Raw genomic sequence first — 9,501 nt, forward strand, 5'->3', positions numbered from 1 at the left:
GCAGGAGGTGGCCTCCCCCACGCGCCTTCACGCCTGGCTGAAATCTAATCCTCATTCTTGGGCCCTCATGTCACGGCCCGGGCCTGGCTTCCCAGCAGCCTGATGCAGCCAAGCTGTTCCCACTCTTCTCTCTTCCTCCAGAGGAAGGACCTTTGCCGATGAAGTCATGGGAATAAAAGCTCCCTCTGCCCCGAAAACAGTGGGACCGTGAAGTCAGCTTGTTGTGTGGCCTCCCGAGGCCCAGGCGGGCAGCCTTCGCTGTTTACTGGGCCTTGCAAGCCCGCGATGTCATCTAATTTGCAAATCATGTGATTATCCCCATTGCACAGATGAGGAAACTGAGGCTCAGATCTTGGGATTGGCCCTAGGTCATGGAGTCATCAAATGAAACCACATCCAGGTCTGGCCCCTACAACTTGAGGTCAGTTGCTCTGGAGAACCCACAGATTTAGCTCAGTTCAGCGAGCATTTGTGCAGTTGTGCAGTTCCCGTGACGTGCCAGCACCAGGCCAAGCGCTCAGAATACACCATGGCCTCCTGCATGGGTGCGTGGGCAGTCTCGGGTCTCACAGGAGACAGTCCTTTCTCACCCCTGCCCAGAGGGTCTCTTGAGTTTTCTGCTAATTGTCTACATGTTTTTAATAGATTAATTAAAATAATCATGTTTAGCTCTCCTCTTAGTTGAACGCAATGCCATTTTGGAAAGAATCACATTCTTAAATGTGACTGTGATCAAAATCGCCTTGGCTTCTGAGGGAGTCACGATGGCTCCTGGGGTCTGTTCCAAACAGGACACTTCCCCCATGGAGATTTCTGTCCTAGTCTGCCTCACTCTCAGTGACAGCCACACACCTGGCTGCCCTGCCACGTACCTGGTGCTGCAGAGCCTGGGAGAAGCAGCCACACTTCAGACCAATCAGCCAGCACCGCGCCGGGCACTGGGGAGGGACGGTGAACGACACAGCCCCAGAGGTGCAGACATCTTTCCTGTGTACGTGGCTGTGCCCTCTCTCCTTAAGCCATTGGCACATTCTCCATCCATACACATGCTTTCAGCTGGATAAACTGATGGCCCAACCAACTGGAGTAGTGGCCTGTATCCATCTGTTTTCTTGCTAGAAAGGAAAATGTGAGGCTGGGTAATTTATAAAGAAAAGAGGTTTATTTGGCTCACAGTTCTGCAGGATGTACAGGAAGCATAGTGCCAGCATCTGCTTCTGGTGAGGCCTCAGGAAGCTTCCATTCATGGTGGCAGGGGAAGGGGAGCAGGTGTGTCACACAGTGAGGGAGCAAGGGAGAGCAGGGGAGGTGTCAGGCTCTTCAACGATCAGCTGTCCTTGAACGCACCAGCATTACTGCACCACACCAGGCCTGAGGGATCTGCCCCCATGATCTAAACGCCTCCCACCAGGCCCAACTCCAACACCAGCGATCAGACTCAACAGACTCAACATGAGATTCAGAGGGGACAGATCTCCAAGCTATGTCATGGTCTACACTGACTATGGAAAACGACCAGTCCATTTAATTACAGTCACATGAGGGTGTCAATGGCCTGATCCAGAGAAGATGCTGGATAATAAAAGGGGCCTGTCTGGGAGGGGTTGGAAAACTCAGGTCCAGTGGAAGTGGCTGGAAGCATGCCTAGGCCCCAGCTTACCTGGGGACCCGGGGAAGCTGAGATAGAGTTGGCAGTGCTGGGCCTGGCCGAGGGCCCCCCGAGTGCTCACTGAAGGCTGAGGGGCCTCAGTTTACCCAGCATCCTCTGTGCGAAAGACAACACGCACCTACCTGAGGACCTGAGCACGTGAGGCCGGGAGGTGGGTTTCACCCGCACACCCCGTGGGCTTTTGCACATGTTCCAAGGCTACACGCTCCCCTTTCTAGAAGCCCATATTAGCCTCAAGCCTTCTAATGAGTCCTTGCTGTCCTGGATTTTGATGACAGAAAGGGATGCCTTGGCTGCCCTATGGCTGTCGCTTGGTGAGTGAGTGCATTAATGTCCCTTTGTGCAAAGCTCTCAAGTGGGTGATGTGTGCCGGACCTTCTGGCCGCCGTCCTGGTGCCCTGGCCACCTTCTCCACCTGTTCTCTGTCCCCAAGTGGCCACTACAGCCTGTCAATGGCCTCTCTTCCCTCTGGGTTCTGGTTGGGTTTGGCCTGCAGGAGGCGCTAGTGGGAGACAGGGGGCAGGCCAGAGAGAGAAGGTAGATGGACTCTGCCACCTCCTCCCAGCTGGGCAACAGGGGTGGTGGCTGCGTTCCTCCGCCAAGGCCCTCTCTCAGCAGCTCCCTGGAGTCTGCGTCTACCCTTTCCCTTCTCCCAAGACAGAGGGGGTGGCACTTCCCGCTGCTGCTGTCCTGGGACGCCTCTCCAGCCACTGGGCTCCCTTCACCCTGCCCACAGCATGGGGAGAGGCCGTCGTGAAACTCTCCTTAGCCACTCACCTCAATACCCAGCAGACGCCCCTTTCCTCCTGGTGCCCTGAAGGCTGCGATGGCCCCCTGAATCAGGAGCCCAGCTGATCGGACGAGGTGCACTTTGGCACCTCAAAGCTGGGAGCCAGGCCCTGGAGAGGCCCACGCCCTCCACCCGAGGACCGCCCGTATTCCCTCAGGGTGTGCAGGGGTGGAGAGCAGGCCTTGCTCTGGCATGCCGCCCTTTTGGCTACTTTGTGATCAAAGTCAGCCTATTTTGACATTTCATGTCTTCGGTTTATTTTTATTTATTTTATTTTATTATTTTTTTTTTGAGACGGAGTCTCGCTCTGTCGCCCAGGCTGGAGTGCAGTGGCGCAATCTCGGCTCACTGCAAGCTCCGCCTCCTGGGTTCACGCTATTCTCTTGCCTCAGCCTCTCCGAGTAGCTGGGTCTACAGGCGCCCGCCACCACGCCCGGCTAATTTTTTTGTATTTTTAGTAGAGACGGGGTTTCACCGTGGTCTCGATCTCCTGACCTCGTGATCCGCCTGCCTCGGCCTCCCAAAGTGCTGGGATTACAAGCGTGAGCCACCGCGCCCGGCCATATTTTTATTTATTTTAAAATATTCTTGCAGAAATGGTTTACATGGAGCCTTTGTTTTTAAACAGCCCTTTGGCTGACCTCCTTCCATCACTGTCTAGAAGACATTTCAGATTTCCACGTGGAAACAGAGCCCAGGGCCCCAGAAACCCTCACCCTTGCTTTGTCTGATCCATCTGCCGCCGAAAGTCTCCTCAGCTCCGGGCTCTTGTTCCTTTGGAAGCACCCAGAGGCCCCACTCTGTCTGGCCCTCCAGGGTCAACTCTCTTCTCCCACACCTTGTAATCCCAGCACTTTGGGAGGCTGAGATGGGAGGATCACCTGAGGTCAGGAGTTCAAGACCAGCCTGGTCAACATGGTGAAACCCCATTTCTACTAAAAATACAAAAATTAGCCAGGCGTGGTGGCGAGTGCCTGTAATCCCAGCTACTTGAGAGGCTGAGGCAGGAGAATCGCTTGAACCCGGGAGGTGGAGGTTGCAGTGAGCCAAGATGGCACCATTGCACTCCAGCCTGGGCGACAAAGGCGAGACTCCGTCTCAAAAAAAAAAAAAGCTATGAGAGGCGGGTCTGGGAGCAAAGCAGATCCCTACCTATGGAAGCTCAAGAGGCTCAGGGGTTTCCGTCCTCAGAACCCAAGGATGTCAGAGGCCCCTCTGGTCCCCAGGGACAGGGGTTGTTAAGGAGGAACCCATGGGCTGGTCCTGGAGAGGAAGCCTGGATCCGGCGGGAGACGGGAGCTGCCCAAGGCTTCTGCGGGGCAACACCAGGGCCTGTGCCTGGCCGGGCCTGACTCCTGACTTCTAGCCCCATGTCCCAGGGCGGAGCCTGTGACAGGAAGGACACGCCATTGGGCACCCAGGGAGAGTCCTTCATTGTCTCCTTAGCTACAAAGATGGGTGCTTCATTCAGGATGAGGGAGAAGCCACTCGGAGCCTAAGCCAGCCGGAGTCGGGCTGCGTGCTGGCAGGGGCCCATCAGATGCTACCCCTCACCCTCAGGAGGCTGCCACCAATGCACCCAAGAGTCATCCCTGGTGGGAAATTCCATTCTAATGAAGAGCCTTTGTTCTGACACAAAGAGACGGAGGCAATCCCTTCTGAGAGCAGTCTTTCCTGCTCACCTCCCTGGGACCCTCCGGCTCCACCCCACGCCCTGCCTCCCTCCTTCCTGGTGCTTCTGTGGGCACCGCCTTCTGGGTGCAAGAGATGGGTGGGGGCCTCCTTTGTCCACAGAAGCAGAAACACAGCACCAACATGCAAAGGCTGGGTGGGGACCCAAAGCCCACACAGCCAGCCCCGTGTGTGGTGGACACGGAGCTTGAAGCCCAGAGAGGGGAGGTGGCCGGCCACGGTTACGCTGCTGTGAGCTAGGCAGAAGCAGGCCCACAAGGACCTGGTGCTGACCCCATCTCCGGGACCTGCCTTCCCCAGCAGCCTCAGCTTTCTGGGACACTCCATGTTCACCCTACATTCATGCAACTGCTCCAAAAGCCCCTGCTGGGGTCCAGGGGCAGGAGTGGAGCTCACAAGCTCTGGGAATGCTGGCCCAGCCCCCGGATCCCCTCTCTGAGGTCTCGGGAACCCCAGGGGCAGCAGAGCTTCCTGTCCCTGTTGTGCCGGCATCCGGCACTCAGGCCCTTGTCACAGCTCAGCTCGGAGTTTAGTGTGGTGGCCGCAGAGACCAAGGCTGTCCTCCAAGCCATGCTGTCTGATCAGCCCTGGTGGCCCGAGTCCAGGTTGGAAGGAATGGTAGCTCCAAGTGAACGAATAAGTGAAAATGAAAGGGGCCGTTCCACAGGGTGATGAGGGGCTGCTGTGGGGACCCTTCCCTGGGGAGCCCAGCCCTGGTTTAGTGCTCCTGGGTGGGGCTGAAGGGCTGGGTCCACTTGGAGACATCCAGGAAGACAGTGGAGGCCCCGTGGTAGAGCCAGAGCCGGGGCAGGGCGCCGTGGCGGGTCCAGGTGTCCCGAACTGTGTCGTAGGCCTCCATGTCCACGTGGTAGTCACCTTCCATGCCCTGCCAGCGGCCGCCTGTCACGTACAGCGCATCACCCAGTGGCACCAGCGCACCGTTCTCATGCAGGCTGTGCTGGGACTGCACCTGTGCACCATCAGCCGGTTAGTGTCTGGTGGGCGGGAGCCGGAGAGCAGGGCTGAGGGTGCCCTCAGCAGGGTCGGGGGAGTGGCAGAGAGGACAGCCAGCCACCTGGCCCAGATCCCCTCCAGGGCATGAGCACAGAGTACCTGGGCAGCCCACCCCAGCCCCTCCAGCCTCCTCAGACTCTTCTTTTGGTGGGGAGGTCCCTTTCCCTCTCTGACCCTCAGCCTTTGGGATGACACTTCTACCCCCTGCAGTCAGAGGGGGCCCTGAGGCCTGAGCCCAAAGCTGCCTCCCAGGGAGGTCTGGGCTGACTCGAGACCTCACTGAGGCTTCGCTGTCTCACAAGAGGTAGGTGTGGCTCAGCCCTGGCAGACACTCAGGAAGAACCCAGCCCACCGTGGGTTCCCTTGCCTCACCCCTGCACCCCCTGCTCAGTCTATGGCCTTGGGAGTGCCCCCGGGAGGGGTTGTGGGGTGAGGGCCGGTGGCTTTCCAGAGGCTGGAGACAGCTGCGGCTTCAGGAAGAGCCCGGGCGGGTGGGAAGCGGGAGGCCAGTCTGTGGCCTCCAGATGAAGACAGGGAAGAGATGAGGACCCATGCCCGGAGAGGGTGAGGCAGAGCCCTGCTGTGCTGGAACCTGAGCCTGGGACAATGGCCTGGGCTGGAGGAAGGCCTGGCTGTGGCCCAGCTGGGAGGGCCCAGGCAGACACGCTGGCCTGGCAGGGCCCGCCCTGCACCTGTCTCACCGCTGTAATGGGGACCCTGGGTCAGCTGAGCAGTGACGCCAGGGGACAGCTGTGGGCAGGAGGCTTGAACTCCTGCTGTCACCAGGCCAGCAGCCTGCAGGGGGGCTGCAGGAAGGAGTGCCACCTTCTCAGCCTGCAGGGACTGGGAGTCTTGGGGCAGGTGGGCAGGCCCAGAGCATCTGGCTTGGTGCCAAGACCCATCCTCAACTTCCTGGGCACTGTCCCCTCCACCAGGGAGGCTGCCCAGAGGCCCACCTCCCGCCCCTTCCTCAGGGAGTGATGGTCAAAGAGCGGGCCATGGTGGGATAGTGCTGAGGACAACAGGAAAGCCCCCGGGCTGGTGGCTCTCACCTCACCCTCAGCTCAGGAACCCCCTCCCAGACTTGGCCACCCTGGGGCAGAGGACGCCCTTCCTCCTGGTCCCTATAGTACCCTCCGGCTGAACCTGGTTTTTCTCCCTGAGAAGGAGGACAGGCCACTCCTCTGTAGGAAGCTGTGTGTGCAGGGACAGAGCACCAGTGGCCGGCAACCCAAACCGCATTCTCCCACGATCACCGTCACCCCTGTCCTCAAGGGGACTCGTGCCAGGGCACTGGTGTCACCTTGTAGCCTGGGGGGATCTCAGCCTGCACAACCCCCTTCATTGTGGGCCCTCTGTGGGCACCCCAGCCTGTGCCACCTCCTTCACTGTGGGCCCTTTGTGGGCACACCAGCCTGCGCTGTCCCCTTCGCAGTGGGCCCCCTGTGGCACCCCATCCCTCACTTCTCAGGCTGGCTCTCTGATGTCAGGAGTCCCGGGCAGGGGCTCACACATGTTGGGGGAGGGGGCCGCCCACCTTCTGCCACAGGTTGGCCCCGGGGTCGTACACGTAGACCTTCTTGGTGTTGTCCCCGATGAGGTAGAGCTCCCCGTGCAGGGCGGCACAGCGTGGCGAGGACAGGTACTTGGGCAGGAAGGGCGAGGCGATCACACTCCATGCATCTGTGGGGGGCATGGGCACCGGCCACCGTCACCAGGGTTGCCAGGGCGGGCACTGGCACTGTCCCCCACTCTGAGGGACCCAGACTCAGTGCCTCTCTGAACCTCAGTGAACCTGTCTGTGAAATGGGAGTAGGTCCCTGCGGTGCAGCTGGGAGGGACCCACACCTGCCTCTCACCCAGCCTGGATCTTTCCCTCTGGGGACAGTGACACCTCACGGGCTGCGGCATAGGTGAGGGGCCTGTGGAGGGTGCAGGGGTCCCTCGGGACTCTCCCTGTGGTGGGGGTGCTTTGGCCTGGCTGCCGCCCAACTAACCCCACTCTGACTGGGGGCTGCCGGGGGCCCCTCCCTGCCCAGCCCCCAACCCTGGGCCTGGTACCCAGGTGGGCCTTGCCTGGACTCTGGGCCCAGTCAGTCTCTTGAAGGACCCTCACATTCATGCCTCAGAACGGGGCCCGCCACCATCTACGCTGTCCAGAGGGTGAAACAGGACTGGAGACCGGGGCTGGGGTGGACGGCTTAGAGCTCAGGGAGGCTGCGCTGGGGCCTCAAACTGGCACAGAGTCCACAGCCCAACATGGGCCTTGAGGTCTCGGAGGTCGGGGTCACCATTCCTGGCCCGTGAGGCCCTTTTGGGCAGAAGAACAGCCAGGCAGCTGCCAGGTGCTGGGCTCCGGTCACTGGCACCCCACCCCCAGCCCTAGCCCACCGCTGCCCTAAGGCCTGAGCAGGACAGACGTGCAGCTCGCCTCTGCCCTGGGACTCTGTGGAGGTGACGCAGTGGGTCCCCAACCCCTTGGGCCCCTGCCTTCCTCCACGTCCCCTCCTCTTTGTGAGAGGCCTGCGGCCGTCGGCTCTCTCCACCCCGGGCCCCGTCTATCCTCAGGAGCCCCCATCCTCACCATCACTGCGAGTGGACCGTCGCCTGTCAGAGGGGCCTGTGGTCCTCTGTCCTCGGTCCCCGAGCCCCACCCACCTGTGACAGGGTTGTAGCACTGCAGGGCCAGGGCGTTGTACTTGCAGGCGCTGGAGCCCACCAGGTACAGCCGGCCCCGGCAGCCGGCGGCCGAGAAGTTGCTGACGTATTTGAGGGCCGGGCTGATGGGTGTCCAGCTGTCTGTGTAGGGGTCGTAGCTCTCCACCTCCACCACGTCCAGGGTGGTGCCTGCGGGGTGAGGGCGGGGGCAGGTCAGGGCAGGGGAGGAGAGGGGAGGCCTGGAAACTCAGGGGCTGGGGCTTTGTAAGGCAGCAAAGTGGTGGGAGTCGGGGCGGGCTCCGATTTCACAGACAGGGAAGCTGAGGCTCTGAGAGGTGCCGGCACCTCCCAAGGCCACCCCGCCAGGAAGTGGTGTGGGGAGTGGACACTCCGGCCTAGAAATGCCCCACTCCAGAGCTCGAGCTGGGGCCGATGTTCGGGAACGGGGTGGTGAGGAGCTGTCAGGAGGCTGCCCGCCCCCAGGCCCCTCATGTGCTGGGAGTCATTTCCTGGGGTGCTCTGAACTGGAATGGAGGACGCCAGCCCTGGGAGGGCGGGTTGGGAGACCCTGGAGCTGTAGGCATCTCCCTCCCAGTCCCAGATACAGTCTGGGTGTGGCAGTGATGGGGACGCCTCCTGGGGAGAGCAGGCCCTGGCCTGGGCCTCTGCGAGCACCTGGGGACCTCGCAAGCCCTGGGCTCAGGGACCCTGGGTGCTTTCTGCTCTCTGGTTGGGGACACGGTAGCCACTGAGAGAAAGGGGACAGCTGGGACAGGTGGGGCATTAGAAGTGGCCTCAAGACCAGTTCATCACCTACAGAACTTTTGGGCCACATGTGTTTTGTTTTGTTTTTCTTTTCTTTTTCTTTTTTTATTTTTATTTTTATTTTTTTGAGACAGGGTCTTGCTCGGTCACCCAGGCTGAAGTGCAGTGGCGTGATTACGGCTCATTGCAGCCTCAACCTCTCAGGCTCAGCGATTCTCCTACCTCGGCCGGCACGTGACACCATGCCTGCCTTTTTTTTTTTTTTTTTTGAGATGGAGTCTCACCCTGTCACCCAGGCTGGAGTGTAATGGCTCGATCTTGGCTCACTGCAACTTCTGCCTCCCGGGTTCAAACAATTCTCCTGCCTCGGCCTCCTGAGTAGCTGGGATTACCTGTCCAGCTAATTTTTGTATTTTTAGTAGAGACAGGGTTTCACCATGTTGGCCAGGCTGGTCTCGAACTCCTGACCTCGTGATCCACCTGCCTCTGCCTCCCAAAGTGCCGAGATTACAGGCGTGAGCCACTGCACCTGGCCTGGCTATTTTTTTTATTTTTTATGGGCTGGGGGCAGTGGCTCCCTCTTGTGATCCCAGCACTTTGGGAGGCTGAGGCGGGTGGACCACTTGAGCCCAGGAGTTTGAGACCAGCCTGGACAACATGGTGAAACCCCATCGCTACAGAAAATACAAAAATTATCTGGGCATGGTGGCATGCACCTGTGGTCCCACCTACTCAGGAGGCTGAGGTGGGAAGATTGCTTGAACCCAGAAGATGGAGGTTGCAGAGAGCTGAGATCACTCCACTGCACTCCAGCCTGGGTGACAGAGCAAGACTCTGTCTCAAAAATAAAAAATAAAATAAAATAAATAAATAAATAAATAAATAATTTTTAAAAGGGAGACAGGGTCTCTCT

The 9,501-nt window shown here is 59.4% G+C and overlaps 1 protein-coding gene across 1 annotated transcript in view; it reads right to left on the reverse strand.

Moving 5' to 3' along the window:
- Nucleotides 1–4,698: 4,698 nt before the first annotated feature.
- KLHL30 (kelch like family member 30) overlaps nucleotides 4,699–9,501 on the reverse strand; it is a 10,463-nt gene continuing 5,660 nt past the window's right edge. The window contains exons 5-7 of the mRNA XM_032753286.2: nucleotides 7,824–8,012; nucleotides 6,703–6,848; nucleotides 4,699–5,121 (exon numbers count right to left, since the gene is read on the reverse strand). Of these exons, the coding sequence (XP_032609177.1) occupies nucleotides 4,870–5,121; nucleotides 6,703–6,848; nucleotides 7,824–8,012 (587 nt within the window). The 3' untranslated portion in view covers nucleotides 4,699–4,869. The remainder of the gene's footprint in view (nucleotides 5,122–6,702; nucleotides 6,849–7,823; nucleotides 8,013–9,501) is intronic.

The sequence above is a fragment of the Hylobates moloch genome, unplaced genomic scaffold (genome assembly GCF_009828535.3).
Source record: "Hylobates moloch isolate HMO894 unplaced genomic scaffold, HMol_V3 SCAFFOLD_1, whole genome shotgun sequence".
Taxonomy (NCBI): Eukaryota; Metazoa; Chordata; class Mammalia; order Primates; family Hylobatidae; genus Hylobates; species Hylobates moloch.